This window comes from Nyctibius grandis, chromosome 1 (assembly GCF_013368605.1).
Source record: "Nyctibius grandis isolate bNycGra1 chromosome 1, bNycGra1.pri, whole genome shotgun sequence".
Lineage (NCBI taxonomy): Eukaryota > Metazoa > Chordata > Aves > Nyctibiiformes > Nyctibiidae > Nyctibius > Nyctibius grandis.
The window spans coordinates 33411232-33428258 of record NC_090658.1 but is presented as its reverse complement, the minus strand read 5'-3'; the positions used below and the strand labels follow the sequence as shown (position 1 = coordinate 33428258).

Here is a 17027-nt window from a genome sequence, read left to right as displayed (position 1 = left end):
CCTCTAATGGAGACTTCCATGTATGTAGGATCCAAAACCCCCAGGCAAGGACCCCCTCCTTTTCAGCCCCCAGCCTCCCTAAAAGACTCGGAAACCCCTACAGGCATTCATGGACTCAAACCATCTCTGTTCCAATGTACCCCCTCACTCACCTTTGCTGTGCACAGGAGGAACGCAGTGGACGGAGGCAGTGCATCACTAGGTACAACAGCCACCTGCTGTGGGCTGCCCCTGGACTTCAGGCTCCACAGGAGGTGGGCAAGCCTTCCTTCTAGCTGGCAGCTCTGGTCACTGCTCTTAATTTGTGCCCTACTTTCAATTTTCACAGGAGTTAACCACAAATTAAGTGGAAAGAGATTCCAGGTAGCACATCTCCTGGAGCAATGAGCTTTAGGTGCTCTGTGTGTTCAAGCAGCAGTGGCAATGCCTGTGCTGAATTCTTTCTCTGGCACTCCTGCTCCCCTGGCTGATTGGCACACTGGAGCAGGCAAGCCAAGAAAATACAGCACATGGAGATGCATTATCTCCCTCTGCGGTGCTGACAGCCTGTATTCTCTCTGCTGAAGGGCTGGTGCTGGTCAGTGTGGATTACTGTGAGACTGCTGCACTTTCCTAATATTCAAGCAGATTATGCATACATTATATACAGAGAAAATACATATATACAGAGGGGGGGTGGTGAGGGGGAGTAGGTGTGCATATGTGTGCATATATGTCTTCAGCGGTTTCAGCGAAAAGGAGTTAAAACAGAGAAGTAATCTGTGGCTGTTTCCATACTCTGAAGTCCCTCCATGGCTTTCTGCTGTAGTGCTTCCTTCAACTCCTGCCGTGTTTGGTAGCTCAAAGCAACTTGCATTTCTTCCAACACTTTTTTTTTTTTTTCCCCCAGTTACTTTGGGTTTCTTTGTTTGTTTCTGGCTGAGAACACAGCCTTTTTAAAGAAAAAAGAAGCTATTGCTTCAAACTGTTTTGTGGGCCTGGCAGGGAAAGCAAAGGAGGGGAGATGCCGAATCTCTCAGGCTGTGCCAGAAGGAAGCTGCTTTCCTTGGAGATTTTTCCCCCTGCAGTTGACTGGGATACATTGTTTGTGCTTTACCTGGTACAGGGCCAGAGGGGTTTATAAGACCTGCTTCCAAACTCATTTTGTTGTTGGGATCGGAGCCTGAACTGCTCTCACTGTCTTTTCCATTCTGCAAGAGCACCCACCTAAGGAAAGGGAAGCTGGGCTGTGTTAGTATGAGCTGAGTACGCACACAAGAGTGTTTGAAGGCAATTCATAGCCTGGGAGAGTCTGGGTTTGGTTTGGTAAATGTTGAGGTCTGTAAGGATGCTCTGCTGCTCAGTGCTGGTGTGTTAAAGTGCAAGCAGGGAATCCTAGGGGAGCTGTGCATTAGGTTACTAGTGCCATCAGGAATGTGTTGCTGGTGTTGCTTCTTGCAACACAGACATTTGTGAGTGAAGGTGGTTGGACAATGACACAGCTTTTGGAAGTGTACACTTATATAGGACTTAGTGGACACGTGCGCATGTGCTGTTGACAGACTATATGTGCATGCATTTGAGTGCATTTTCGGTGACTACAGAGGCATGTTTGTGAGTGTGAGAGAGCAGAGAGTACAACTACTGCAGGACTGGTGTCCAAGAGCCAGGGGTTGCTGTGAACTTACCATACCCCAATCAGGACTGCCCTGTGACTGAAGTCCTGCCAGCTGGCTGCCTCCACATGTCTCCTGCAGCCTCAACATTTGCCTTTTAAAATAAAAGCCACTTGTGATGTATTCACTCTCTTTTAAGTCTGCCTGGGAGCTCTGGCTGCTTTCCTTGCCCCTCTCTCATGCCATGTCTGTCCATAGTCGCCTCTCTCCCAGGCAACACCCTGACTCAGAGGACTCCAGAGTGATGGATGACATGGCAAAAAGCTCCTGAGAGCACAGACTGTAACGTTATTGCAAAAAACCCCTCTAACTCCAGCCATTTTAAAAGTTGATTTGAAGGAAGGGTGGAAGGGGAAAGAATGGGCTAAAACTACTTGTTTGGCAGTTAGGATGAACTAAAATTACTTGTTTCCCCAGCTAGTTCACTGTCTTCCGTGCCCCTGCTGTCCCACAGCTGCAGCTGAGAAGTGGCCAGATGCTCGTCCTCTGAAATTACTCCATCACCCTCAGGCAATGAATATGGGGTGTTTTTTTGTATAAGTGGACAGCTAGTGCTCTCCAGCCCTGTTGCCCCGTGTTGCCCACAGGATATCCAGGAGAGCAGATTCTTCAGGGACAGAGGTACCTGCCCTAAGGAGAGGCACTTCTGTTGCCAGGGTGTAGTTTCTGCTCCTGCCGCATGAATGCTCAGAGGGTATTAAATTACATGTGTAGTTACTCATAAGCTTTCCTCACTGTCTTCACCAAACTGCCTGCCTAATTATTGCTCTTGTGTTTTCTGCCCCCTTGACAGTATGCCAAGGCACTGAAGCATTTTGGAGAGAGCGAAGGCAAGATGCAGCCAGATGAGTTTTTTGGCATCTTCGACACTTTCTTACAGTCATTTGCGGAGGCCAAGCAAGATCTGGAGAATATGAGGAAGAAAAAGGAAGAAGAAGAGCGCAGGGCACGCATGGAGGCCATGGTGAGGACCTGGGCACAGGAAGGTGTTTCCTTCCGTCACCTTTTCATGTCTCAAGAGAGAAGGGTTGAGAGCCAAATTCCAATGCTCGTGTCGTGTCGCTGTTTTATGTCCTGCCACCTCTCTTTGGCATCATTCTCTTCACAAATGATGACGTTTTTCCTGCTGGCTGTGTCAGACCTCAAGGGGGTACTGTTTGTCTCTTAAATTACCCTCTTTTGGATTCAGATACCAAATCTAGCCCTGCCTGTTCTGCCCTGGCACTTTGCAGGATGATGCTGCCCTTGCTCAGTGCCAGACTATCCTGCTGTTGGGCTGCAGGCTCTGTGCAAAAGCTCTGGGAGCCAGATCTCCCTCGGTCCTGCCAGCTGGTCAGCTTCCACTCAGACTCCGTCATCATCTGCTGCGTGCCTGTCACCTGAGAGCATATGGTGACACAGCAAATACCCTGGCACCTGCTGCAGCCCACATTGGCAGTATTTCTCTCTGGCCAGCCTTAATGCCTTGGTTACTGGGGCCGCATCTGGCCTTGCCTTGTCGAGCTTTTGTGCATTGTTGGTTTGGCTGCTGGGAGACAGATGTGTGTGTCCCCAGGGGTTCGTGTAAACCAGCCTCCCCCTCTAACCTCAGCCTTTCCTGAGGCCTGGGAAGGGCTCAGCAGACCCCTGCCTCCTTCCCCTCTGTCAGCGCTTTAACCCCAGCTGCCGTCATGGCCCCAGGCCTTGCTATGGGGAGTTGCTGCTTTAGATGTTTGCTGTGCCAAAAGCACCAGTTTGTGCCTTTCAGAAGAGGAGAGAGGTAAAACGCCAGGATGCCAGCAGCCTTACTGTTGGACACAGGGATAAAATGCCAGGACTTAGGCTCAAGTTTCCTTTCAGCCAGCCTGGAAAGTGCAGGAGCCCCCTGTCAAAGCACTAGGATGGTTTCGTAGGCCTAATACACCATGAGAAAGGTTGCAGTTTGCTTATGGAAGGAGTCTTCCTGCAACGTGGGGCTAGCGTGCAGAGCAAGAAACCTGCTTCCTGACAGCCACATCTGTCCCTTGCCATTTCCATTAATCTTGGAGCTGAGCAGTGGGGGGGGATAACTGAGCTCCCTGGAGCTACCTTAGGGAGGCCGAGGGCATCATGTTGACAGGTGGACCTATCCAATGATTTGTAAAATCAGCAGTTCTGTTTCATTGCTCTTTGTGTTTAACCAGTTTCTCTTTCCAGAATTGAGGCAATGTGGCTTCCAAACTAACTTTAAACTCACTATGTTACGTACTGTCAGCATAGTAGGTGCTGCCACACGAAGGTCACTGCAAGCCTGGTCCCAGAAGCTGGGTAATTACCTATGCCAGCATCACTTGTAGACTGTCATTTGGCACAGCTATTTTGCTGGCACTATCCTACTGTAAAATTAGTGCAAATCAGCAGTAGCATAGACATATGTCCTCTTTGCTCCAGGGTGGTAGTGCTTTGTGAGGCAAACATAGGATGCTACTCATTCCTCATCTCTCCTGCTCTCCGCTCGCCTGTGCAGAAGAAGGGAAGTCCAGCATGGTTGTCTGTTGCTCCTGGCACAGGTGATGGCCTTGTGGATAAGCTCCTGATCTCTTTTTTTTTTCCCTAAACTGTACTGATGCATCGTAGCTTCTTCTTGGCAGCGTGCCTAGTGATCTGGCATCTTGGTTAGCTAATCCTAAAGCTCTGTGTCTTTCTCCACAGCTAAAAGAGCAGAGAGAAAAAGAGAGGCGACAAAAGAAAGCAAAAGCTGGAAGCATCTCCGAAGAGAGTGGGGAGTTTGATGACCTGGTGTCAGCATTAAGGTCGGGTGAAGTCTTTGACAAAGACTTATCCAAGCTCAAGCGTAACCGCAAGCGTTCGGGGAACCAAGGCTTAGAGACAAGCCGGGAGCGGGTGGTGACAAAGCTAAATTATTAATTACAAGAGGAAGAAAAATAGTCAACCAAAAGAAGGTGATGAAAAAGTGCAAAACAAGGAAGATGAATGTGTGTGATGGCGCTTGGCTGACAGCTGCCCCAAAGGATTTCTTTGGTCTGTGGCTAGAGACATTACCTTTCCATGATCAGCTTTCCTCTCATCCCTCTTCTGTGCTCCTAATTTGAACCGTTATAAAAGTGCCTCTGTGGAGCCAGTGGGGCCTGTGACTGGGCCATGCAGAGCTGACAGATTTGCTTCTGGGAGTTTATTGTGTCATCAAAGGCCTCATGGTGATGACAGAAAGTACTTGGGCCTTGCAGACTGCCTCACAGCTGGAGAAAGATAATTTTCTGTGTGCCAAAGTAAAAACTAGTCATGATCTCCATCTTGCTGATAATAAGCAAGACTAATTTCAGAGCAGCTCTGTAAACACCTGTTGCTTCTTCAAGATCTAGACTGGCCTTCAGGGGCTTGTCAAGAAGTGGTTCTCGAGGTTTCCAATTCCCTTCCAGAAATGGATTTTCTAAGCCATTGATTAGCACCTGAAAAATGCTTTTGATCTCATGTTCTGTATAGTATTTTTATGTGGCCTACACTGTCCAAAGCAAGTGATGCTCAGATGGAAGTGAAATTCAAGAATCAGGATCAACATAAAATACTTTGCAAAGGTCTTATGGATTCTGCTTTTCTAGAAGCAGTTTTCTGGAATTTGTTGATGGTTGAGCCTTGAAGCTATGAAATGCATCTTCTAGGAAAGAAGCTCTGTCTTTTCTTTAGAAAACTAAGCCACTGCCAGGTTGGGATTACAAGTAGATGACTGTGGAGCCTGTTGTCATTGCTGGATGGTGGGAGGGAAAGAGCAGAACATTTCCTACCTGTTTGTGCAAGATTTCTTAGTGCAGCCCAATGGCAATTGGGAGCTCCCTGGTATCATCCACAGGTCACAAGTAGCAAAAAGCAAATGGGGTCACTGGCTGCAAGAAATGAGATTGCTTTTCCACTTGATGCTAGCTATGATAGCTCTTGTCCTGAACTGGTCATTCTGTCTAACAGGCTGACCTTCACTGCACACACCCCACTCCTACCTAGGGGAATCACATAACTCAGTAAGATATGAATGGTATTGAAGGAGAGCCTTGGAGCCCACAGCCTTTTTCATTTTGAAGGGATCACTTGGGATGAACCAACGGAGGGTCCCACAATGAAAATTGAGAATTTTTCCAGGAGGACACAGAACAAAGTCTGTGTAAGCCAAGCAGGCTTGGAGATGGGTTAATTCACAAGAAAAAAAAAGAATTTGTATTTAAGTCACATGTATGAAGCACACAGCGAAAAAGCAAAGAAACCCAAGAAGAGGCCTGAATTCTGCGTGTCTTCATGGCTCTAGGAAAGGGATTGGATTGTGTGGGCTGTCATGGGCTTTTTGTTTTGGTGGTGGTTTTTTTTTTTTGATCTTGTCTTCCTTTTTTTGTTATCTTCCCTGGAGAAGGAAAAGAGGAAAAGAAAGAAATGGTGATGGATTCTTCCTCCTAGGCAGGAAGAGAATATTTGAGAAGAGGGACCCGACATCTGCAAACTATGCATCAACAGTCAACAGCACAAAATGTCAAGGAATCCCAGGGAAGTGAAAAAAGCTCTATTTGTCACTTTAATCATTTGGTTTGATTTTTCTCTGAATGTCACTTAACCTCAGGCTCTGCACCAAGTCTGCAGAACAGAACTTCTTCTGCCATGCACACTGCCTGATCAGTATTACACACTACCGATATTGGAGAAGCAAACTGTGGTCGTTTTCTGAACACTTTGAGAGTAAAATAATTATATAAACTATGGAAAGAAGCAAAAAAGTCAGAATTGTTAAACTCTAATGTTTCATTGTTTACTGAATTTTGAGTCTCCCAACCCAGTATTTCCCTATTTACGACATTCCAGACCTCCGCGCCTCTGTATAATACTCATCATAAAGAGCTGGTATCTCACAAGAGCTGGGTGCATTCTCCTCCCTTACTATCCCACTCCCCTCCTGGGATTAGCTATTAACAGCAATGCCCATTGCAGTGGGCACAAGCACCTTGTAGAACAAAGACTGTATTTCATAAAGGTTTTTGAAAGCTTAAGAAAAACTCTCACTTTTTTAAGCATTTTTATTTTAAATTACAAAATGGATTTTTAGAAATGTCTTTTGTAAATTATATTAACAAGCTCCTTGCTGCTCCCTGAAGTAGACATGCTATATCTCAGCCCTTTTTGTTTGTTGTGTTTTAAAGCATGCCATATAACCTATGCCATGTAAGCCATATGAGAGGTGGTAATATGTGCCAAATTGGTATACAGTTGAGTTTAGATTTGGATAATCCCTGAATTCCAAAGATGATGCTTTTAGGTATTAGAACATTGTCGTGTTTTTTCCCCTCTTTGTTCTCCCTGGGTTTAGGACTCACCCATAAATTCAGGTGTAGTGCCAAGGTCACCCCTGGTGCAAGATGATGTGACTCATGGCTCTGTCCAATTTACAGCTGCTTGCTTGCTCCCCAGGTACTTGTTTGATAAGGCAGACTGGCAGCATGGCAGTGCTGTCAGAGAAGAAACACCTCAGGGCAAAACCCTTGACTATAAATACAGCATTCCCCCCGCTACGCTATTTGTCAAACCAGGTTTGTGCTGTGCTTTTTGAAACTGAAGTCACTTTGCCAGGCCACAAATGTAGCAAAAGCAGAGAGAGTGATAAGCCCTCTGTCCATTTGTGTACAGAGTTCAACCCCGATTTAAAGAGATCCTATATGATGGTACGTGGCGCTCCAGCCGCACTGACAGAGTCAAAGAAAGCTGCTGTAGTTTTGCCACCTCCTTGACTCATACACAAATAATGAGAGATTGTGCAACTCCTATAAATCATCTGTGGGATGCTTACTGGGACTGACAGAAAATTTGGAGTCGTGCCCCTTATTCACTGCAGCTCAACTTTCTCAGCACTCCAGAGCCCCAAACTCTTGTTTTGAATCTGTGATGGTGGCTGCAGGCTTCATTTAGCATGCTGGACAGTCCCCCCTGGCTCTTGACTCCATGGTGAAAGTTCATAAAGAGGGTTTTGGAAAAGCTCAGTTACAGACTGAGGCAAGCAGTGACTTCGTATAAGTGGTGACAAGCTGAGAGGTCCATTAATAGGTCTACTGTATGACATGAGGCTGGCCACACAGAAGATAAGGAAAAAAGTTGGCTCTGCTCTAGGGCCTGGTGGCAGATTCTTGCTGAAGACAAGTTTGTCCTTGTTTGTCATCTCTTGGGTACTGTGAGTGCATCTATGCTCTGTTCTTCATCAGCAGTTGTGGTAGAGTTGATGAGCACTGAAGGAACCAGGAAAATCTTATTCCTTGTCCTCCAGTGCTAGCAGAGCCCGAGCAGGTATAGCAAGTAGTCGTGAGGTGTAACATTGAGGCATAACCTCTTTATCACACTGAGAGCTGGAGAAGAGCTAGGGTCTGCTGTTGTCCTTGCACCTGTGCCTAGCACCAGCATTTTAAATGAAATCACTCTGTCTTTGGAAGTAAGTGGAGGAGGAGGAGATGTGAGAAAGAAGGGTATAATCAAGGGCTTGTTCTGCTTCCTGCAGAAATGTAGTCATTGCTAACTTTATCATGAAGTTCTTCACACCTGGAAGAGGAAGTACTTTCTAACTCTCCAGACCTTGTCCCTAGAGGTCTAGCGCGCACTCACCTCTGTCTCTGCATTGTTCTTAAGCAGGTTGTGTTAGGATGACCCCAGAAAAGACTGAAGAGCTCCCTCCCACTCCCTTTGGTCTGGGTTACTCTTCTCAGTCGGTCATAAGTCTCTGGAAATGCTACGAGGTAAAGTGACTTCAGGGCAACAAGGCCCTTCCATGCCCTGCAGCACAGCTATCATCTGGGCACTGGTTCCCTACAAGAGCAGAAACAGGAATAGTGTTCAGGGGTGAGAGAGTCCCCACTAGGGAGACGACCTGGGTGTCCTTCAGAAGCATTTCCGTAATGTGTTCACAATGTCTGAGGAAGGGAAAGGAATCATGAGCAGCCCTGGTGGGAGACTGTGGGGCAGGTGTTTCCATAATGGTCAGCCCCACTGGCTGAATCTTTCCTTTTCTTTAGGAAAGCTCACACTCTGAGCTGGGTTGCACGGAGAAGTTTATGTCAGGAGTTTCTGTGAGGGGAAAGGAGATCAGTTGTATAGTTGATGTTGTACATGATATATGCAGTTTTGTTTCTGGGTTGGTTGTTTTGGGGGTTTTTTGTTTGTTTGGGGGTTAAATGATTTTTTAAAAAAAAAGGTTTTAGGAATCTCTAAGGGGAACCTGTAAATCTGACACCTCTATTTATTTTGCCTTATTTTAGTTTGCTATGTTTATATGTATACACTGCATTACAGCAAAGACTATTGAGACCGTGCCAGGGCATTACACTGGCTAGACAGCTGGCTTGGCTATTGTGCAGCAAGCTGAGCTGGGCAAGGGGATGTGTGTGAGCAGTCTTAGTGCAGGAAGGGAGGGAAGAAAAAACTTTCCTTTTGCTTTTGTCATAATCACTCTGGTCCTGGGAATGCATGCGTTTTAAAGCATGTGGTAAATTGATGCAGGTTGGTTATTTTAGAACACTTTCTAGAAAACCTGTTTATTCCTCATCATGAATAACAGTGGGAAGATTGAAAAGAGTTAAGCTGCACAGTTCAGACTTCACCCTTCCACACAAATTCTGGCCATAATGCCAGAAAGCTTGGATAGATGGGCAAAAGTGGTTCATGCCTTGTAACTTCTCACCAGGGTTTAACAATGCTGGTGGGACAAACTGGGACAGTTCTCCTTCCTCAGAGCTAATATTCCTTCCTATCTTCAAGGCCAAGGAAGAAGCATTTTCTTTAATTCCCCTCTCTCCTCCTCCATCCCACCTCCCCAGGTTATCCAGGGTAAAGAAAATCTTTCTACTGGTTGTTTTTTTACCCGTGAAGTCTCTAGCAATCACCAGATGTTTGGCCATGGCTCCTTGGTTTCTGTAATTGACATAGGAGATTTCTGGTTGCCTACCATCCAAACAGGTAGCCTCCATTGGCCACCTTAGCTTCTGTTATCAAAGGTTGAAGAGGCCAACCTGGGTAACACTATTTGGCCAACTGAAAATATAGAATTTATGTATGTGTGTATATATATATGTATATATATATATAAAAGCTATCTACTACTCTAAGTAGTAGTTTTGATGACCAGAATCCCCTGAAGTTAGCCAGATTTTTCTCACTGTGCCTGCTGAGAAGTGCACATTAATCTAGCATGTTGTTTTGGCACTTCATTTCATGAGAGAGTCTGGATGCTTAGCAGATCTTCCAAACCAGAGTCTTCTGTTACTGCTGATAATGTAGAATAGATCCAGTGTGACCAGTACAAGTTGCTCTGGGTGTACACCAGCATAATTCAAAGCAGCATCTGGATGAAAACTCCCCTTTAGGCAGTTTTGGCTGTTTACAAGATGTTCCACATAGCTCATGAAGGGCTTGGTCCTTTCAGCTGTCCACCCCAAGGAGCTCTAACCCAAGTGATCTAGAAAAGCCTCTATGACAAGCCATTTCCCCCACTTCATGGTTGCCCTGAAACAGGCTTTTTAAAAACCTTTGCCATTTTTAGGATACTTGTAAGGGGATGTCAGGTACCTGAGTGATTCTGTGCTCAACACCTCCCCTCCTACCCATCCCCATCTTCAGCCATTCTCCTTCCCTGCAAGCCTGCTCAGCTTGAAACTCGCAGGTCACTTTGGGAGGTGCCCCTGCCCACCAAGCTAGGAAGTACAGTGCTGCTTACTGAAGTGGGAGGTTGTGTGCTGCTGTAATGCCTTGGCGTATCCTCATTTCTTAGCCAGTTTAAGACTATAAGTGAATTAAATGTACAAATCCTGTAGTGTCCTTTTTATCTGTATCTTTTTATAAGAATATACTGTAATACTAAAAACAAAAGCAAAAAAAATTAAAGATATATTGCCCCCACTGCGTCTCAGTACATTGCTTTGTAGTTGCATTTTCTATGCATTTTCCTGGAAAGTCTTAAATGTGAGTTGGAGTCTGGGTGCTCTTTTTTGCTAAGCTCTGTGTCTTTCTCTTTGGTCAAGAGCATGCAGCTCTTTAAGTGACACAGTCACTGCAGAGCTGGTGAGAAACTTCGCAGGTTGTTCTAGGGGAACAAGCAACGTGGTGGAACACAAGCACATCATCCTCACGCATTGCATAAGTAAAGAGCTAACCATGGAACCACCAGGTTACCATAACCAAGGGTCCTCTTACAATAAAGTGCTCTTTCATCACTCTTTCAGAACAACATAGGGAACACAGGACTTCACTTAACAAAGGGAAGACAGACAGTCCTGCTATCTAAGAGCTTATAATCCACATGCAGATATAACTAGTCCAAGAGAGGGAGTGCAGGGCTGCAGCACTGGCCGTAAGCTCCCTTACTTAACTGAGCAACATCCTGACAGCACGAGCACAACTCAGAGGAGGGGGCAGGAGACGATTGCTTCAAAGGAAGGAGTTAAATAAGGCCAGCTGAAAAGAAGCCAGGAAAGCCAACATCAGGAATGAAGCCTTCAGGGATGTGGGAGAGGAGAGGAGAAGGCACACCAGGGCTAGGGCTAATTTGTGGGTGAATCAAGGGACATGCTGAGGAATTCTTTGGCGTTCAGGGGCAAAACCTTGTTTTCATCTTAGATGCAATGTGTGCAGCTGTTTCACTTACACATGGATCTCCCTGTCTCTGTTAATGGAAATAGCCTGCTGACAAAATTCATCCTTAAGCCACAACTTTTCATATTTATCTTCAGCCCATCAAAGGGCCATGTTTTAACCGTGAGCTCCTGAGAAGCTCATGCCTAGCTTTGAGTGGGAGTCTTGCTGGCTCTGCAGCACATTCCTGCAGTACGTGGGTTCCCAGGGACCCCAAACAGAGCTGCAGCTGTTGGTTCTGGCTCTCAGGTGGAAGGGCTGTGGCAATGAGGCAAAAGCAATTAGGGATAATTGCTTGCACAGGCTGAGGACCAGCAGATGGGAGTCTGAATGCCGTGTTGGAAGGCTCTTGGTTTATATTTCTTAAAAGGGCTGTCAGTTTCTTTGTTTTGATCTATTTGTTTCAGAGTTGGTTAAAATGTGACTATGAGGTTCTTGCTTTACAGATGCAAGGGCAGAGGGAAAGGGATGTTTTTGAAATCCGTGCAGCACACAAGTGGCAGAGGCAGGATGAAAATGCAGGGACCTCCCTGCCTTCTCTTCTCTAGCAGCTGGGTTTTAGTAGAGGAGGCCAAACCATTGCTTTTCCTCTTGTTAGAGGTAAAACCCAGCAGTATTTGAATTCTGTCTGCTTTGAACAACCAGACAGGTATCCTGCCTGAATTCTAACAAGAAGACTTTAATATTTTGACTGGGGTTGGAGCACTCAGAGAGGGGCTGGTGTTCTGCCTTGCAAGATGGGTCCAGCGCAGAAGCCTCCTTCCATCTTCCCGTTTGCCATCTTCCCTGTGGTCATGGACCTCCCTGTCCTTGTCATCTCTGCACAGAAGCAAGGTAAGTACCTCATGGCTTTTTCCGAGCAAAACTTGTGTTGGGGTTTATGTGCTCTGAATGACTGGGAGTGAGGAGGAGAGTAAGGGGAGCTCTTTGCTCTTTCTGGGAAGGGCTGAGGATTTATTATTTGTTGGTTTTCCCTTTCTTTAACCTTTGGCTTCTGTTTAAACAAAGATGACTTTTATCTCTGCCACAACAGACATGGAGCTTTCTGGGAGAAATCTGCTTGGCCCTTTGGGAACAGATTTCTACTGCTAGGAAACAAAATAATTAAAGACTTTTTTTTTTCTTTTTCCTCCTAAAGCCCAAAACTTTGGTTTTCAACATTGTTGTGCTAGTTTTTGTTTGTTTGTTTCATGTTTCTGTAGCTAATGGGCTTCTTGCTGTTTTCTCTGAGACATAGTTCCTGTTTATCTCTACTTTGGTCAGACTCTCATCAGGAGGTAGGTTCCTTTTTTCCTCTTTTTTTTTTTCTTTTTTTCTTTTTTCTTCCCTCCAGTCCCCTTCTAAACCTCCCCCCCAGTCTCAGCACAGATTGCTTAGGGAAGATGAGGGTGATGCTGCTTATGGAGCCATGTAACTCTGCTAAAATGTTGCTTTTTATCCATTTTTTGGAGGTCTGCTGTTCTGTATGAGCACCAGCCTGGCAGACTGAATTTTCATATACGATAGTGATGTAAAGATGTATTAAGAAAGCAAAACGCCTTGCTTATATGTGCCTTGGAGAGGGAATGAAGCAGAGGAGAAATACACTGGGGTAGGATGTCAGCTTGAGGTACCTGGTTTTAATCTTTTTAGTTGTTTCCTGGCAAGGTATGTTTCTGCTGCTTTAAAAAGAGAAGTGTCTCTGAAAGGAAATGCAACTAGGGTTCTTCCAAAGGGTTAACTTTTGCTTTTTAGGGACAAGTATTTGCCCTCTTCCAAAGCTGAGCTCCCCTCTTCCTTCCTATGCTTAATTAATGAGGAGGAGTCATCTGGCTAAAAAAACCTTTCCAGCTGTGATCAAAGTATGAAAAATGTCACGAGTGTATCGAGGAGTTCCAGCTCATTTACTGCTTCTGCTGCTGGGCTGGATGCAGGCTAGGACGGAGACAGGGACCTCTGGGCCACGGGTGGGAGTGGAAGCTGCATGCAGTTCCCAGTGCATGGGCTACGGAAACCAGCTGTGGGATGGGAAGGTTCCTGGGAGTTTCCCACTGTGTGTTGTCACTTGGGGCAAGGAAAGGGGTTCCAGACATCCCCAGCACCTGGCCTGCCCAGGGGAATGGAGCACCTTAATGTCTGGTCTCATCCTCAGCCTCCACAGTCCCTCCTTCAGGTGAGCTGTTGCCAGCTCTCTTGACGTATGTCTCTGCAGGACTGGAGCTTAGAAGATGCTTGGGTAAATATGAATCATTTGCTGGCACGTGCCTTCATTTGTATGCCCCACCTTACTAGTGTCTTCCTAGAGGTACCATGTCAGGTAGCTACTAGTATCTGTACACTCCCTTCTTTTTTTTGTTTTGTTTTGTTTTTTTTCTTTCTTTTTAAATGGTGGAATTTAAAATAAGCAATTAATTTTGCTGCTGCCTCTCTTCCTCCAAGCCAATATTTCTTCCCACTTGGTCTTGGAGAATCTCTGTGTCAGTTGGAGTGTTCGTAGTGAGCTGGAGGCTTGCCTTGGGAGAGCTGCTGCATCTTTCCTACCATGACAGCATTGAAGCCTGGGGGTCCAGAGGGGTCTGAAATGCTGCGATCAATTTAATGTGGGAACCCAGGAAGCTTTCTTTGCCCACCTTGTTTTAGATGTGGGGAAGAGTGGTGTTGAGCCAATTCCTTGCAGGGCTCATGAAAGGAGAACATGTCTCTAATTACATTAGCTAAAAAAAACAGCAACCAGAAAGTGGAGGGGTGAGGGGGGTGGGGAATGGGTGAAAGGACTTAATAATTTATTGCACAGTGTGAGATGTGGAAAAAGGCTTTTGTCTGGCCCAAATGTCTATGACGAATAGTGGTTCAGTCTGTTGTATTATAGAAAGACCTTTGCAGTCCTCTTCCTTCGTGGAGATACAATGCAAATGGCTATTCAGAGCAGTTCCACCAACTACTGAGGCAGCTGCTAACCAGGGGAAGCACAAGAAGTCATGCAGAGGCTGCAGGGATCTGGGGAGCAGGGCACACATTAGCCCTGGACACCCCTCCCCATGGGACGGACAGGGGAGCGAGTGCGTTGTGAACTATGTGATGTTGCTGCCTGTCCCTGCAGAGAGGAGGGCTCACTTCTCTCTGTGTTCTTTGTGGAGGTTTTAAAAGATTGGAGGGGAACTGTCATTGTCAGATTTCTTGAGATAATAGGGTCTTGTGCCTGAGGGACCTGGGAAATAGGGATACTCACTACTTGTCTGTTTGTAAGCAAAGGATCTGCCTTGCCAGTGGGTCTGCAGGGGAAAAGTTCGTGTTTTATCATTCTCTAAAATACCAGGAGTATTGTAAGAATTGGCTTGTATGCCCCAGGAGAGACTACCTGACTACTTGCCTGTGGTGAACTCACAGCTCATGCTCTCATTATCATACTCTGCCAGTGTTTTGCAATTTGTGGTTCCTGGAAAGCCAGTGGTCTGTAAAGGTATCAGAAGATGGTCTGTGGACAGTGGCTGAGGAAGAAAAAAAAGATCAAAAGCTTTTGTGTGCTCCATCGCCCACACAGGGAAGCAAACAAACCAGGAGAAAGATTAATGTCCATCTACTGAAAGCTTAAGCTATTTTTCATTTGGCTATGGCATTGTGTCAATACTGTAAAAGAGCAAAGATGGATTCCCCTCCCAAGAAGGTTGGGTGGTCGCTGGATTCAACTGCTTCAACACTGGTCACTGCTTCAACATCCTAGCCCTGTTCACCTCTCTCGTGTGGCCTCACAAATCCTTTCTGCTGCCATGACCTTTTGCTTGCCTTGCCTTGGGAGGAGCTGCTGCCCCTCTTCTGTGGCAGTCGTAGCTGCTGGATCTTGGACACCTCAGGCTCCAGATGAAGCCCCTTGCAGAGGATCATCCCTGCTATGAACCCTCTTGCTCTGCCCTCAGCCTGGCTTCGCACATAGGCGCTGCTGTAGCAGGGCAGGAGTTGGCAGGCAGATCAGATGGCACTTTGTACCGTCCTGTTGTTCTCCTCGTGTGATCTGCTTGGTGGTGTAGCTGTTGTTCATCCAGGGAGCAAATGTTAAACATGTGGTGTTGCCCTTTTAGAATGGGGGTAACTTCTTCCCTTGCTCTGGTCCCTGAAATGAAAGCTTCTCCCTAAGCGGAGAGGGGGTCCTTTCTGCAGCTGGAGAGCTGAAGCTGCCTCTGGAGCCAGTGAGGACGGGCAGCCTTTCGCCACAGAAGCGGCTCCAGCACTGAGGCAATACAACATCGGGACCTGAGCTAGCTGTGGCCTCAGAGATGCTGGTGTTGTGCCAGCTCCTGGGGTGTCAGTACTGGGATGCACCAGCAAGCATGTCTTGGACTTGCATCAGGGTCAAAGAAAGAGACTCCAAATTGCAGCTTGTCCCATAGCCGCGATCTTGTCCGTGTCAGGCAGCTGCCAGTTCTCTGTCTGTTCCTGATTAATCCTGTCTCAGGCGGATGCTGACCAGCACATCCCAAAGCAGGATGGGAGGAGGAAGGGGATAAATTGACATTGAGGCAATCTTACTCTCTAATTTTTAACCCATGCTGGCACCCTAATCCAAACAGGAAGGCAGCAGGAGTTTGGACAGGGATCAGTAGACCTGACTTAGTGTTGCGCAGAGCAGAACCAGTATAATTATGGGCAAATGGACACAATCACAGAAATAGCTGTGCTCTGATGAGGGCAGGCTCTTTACTGAGAGCTTGCAGGGGTGGTGGCCAGCTCTCTTCCCTTCTTACTCCTGCCCACGCTTTCTCTCAGCTCTGCTATGAGCTTTGCCACCCCTGAACGTCTGCACCTCTTGCAGTCATTGGAGCAGGATCTGGGGTGTCACCAACGCAGGTGGAGGTTTTCCCTTGGGAGGCAGGGAAGTTAAATCTTCATCTAACAGATGGGAGAAACCGAGGGACAAAAGCCACATCTGCTAAAAACAACCTCATCAATCTGGTGGCAAACATTACCTCCTCCAGATGCACGTCAGGCTTGCAAATCTGTCTCCAGGCACTCACTGGAGAACAATGGGAAGACCAGGTTAGTGTTCCCCATCTGCAAACAATAATTAGAGTGACTTACCAAGCATGACACGTTGGTCTGGCCCACATCCCTGTGGTCACGTCCTCCTGGATCACAGTCCAGGCCTGTAGTGGTGGGACTGTCCTCTTCTTCCTGCCTTGGTTGCACTAAGCTTCATGGGATGCCAGGGACTGTCTCTTTGGGGGAGCAGCAGCTCCTGCCTGTGCTCAGGACAGGGCATGGCCCTCAGGCCATGGGGGAGCTGGCACGTGTGCCTGGGGCAGCAGCTGCACAGGTACCCCTGACCTCGCCAGCGTTTTCAGTTTTCGCTGTTGCTCTGCCGTGCCCATCTGCCATCCCCATTTCTTCCACTGCTGGTTCTGGGTCTGGTTCACACTTCTTTGCCGTCTTTCCTTGTCCCACACCCGCGTGAGCCTTCTGGTGCAGAGCAGTGAGGTTTGGGGCTGAACCCCACCTTCCCCCCCATAGCCCTCATGGAGCCACCTTCACCATCCCTGGGAGCTTTGCTTCCCAAGTGCCTCCAAAGTGCTCACAGTCCTAATGGGCACAGGGGGCTCCACCAGGGTCCACCCTGTCCTTTGAAGAGCTTCAGCCACACATGTGTGGAGACATTTTGTCTGAGGGATGAGGCTAAATCTAGGCCAGTGTAAAATCCCTGAACAGCAGCTCTGGCACCAGCTGCTCTGATGAACTGATGCACTCGTTTCTGAGCTGAGCTACTTGCTGATGTAGAGGCGGCCC

General features: G+C 47.0%; 1 protein-coding gene across 5 annotated transcripts in view; it reads left to right on the top strand.

Annotated features, from left to right (window-relative positions):
* Window positions 1-10534, top strand: part of DAAM2 (dishevelled associated activator of morphogenesis 2) — a 230671-nt gene extending 220137 nt beyond the window's left edge. For all 5 annotated transcript variants that reach the window (XM_068398622.1, XM_068398585.1, XM_068398604.1 and 2 more), the window contains 2 exons: window positions 2449-2619; window positions 4326-10534. In XM_068398622.1, coding sequence (XP_068254723.1) covers window positions 2449-2619; window positions 4326-4541 — 387 coding nt within the window. In that variant the 3' untranslated portion in view covers window positions 4542-10534. The remainder of the gene's footprint in view (window positions 1-2448; window positions 2620-4325) is intronic.
* Window positions 10535-17027: the final 6493 nt, after the last annotated feature.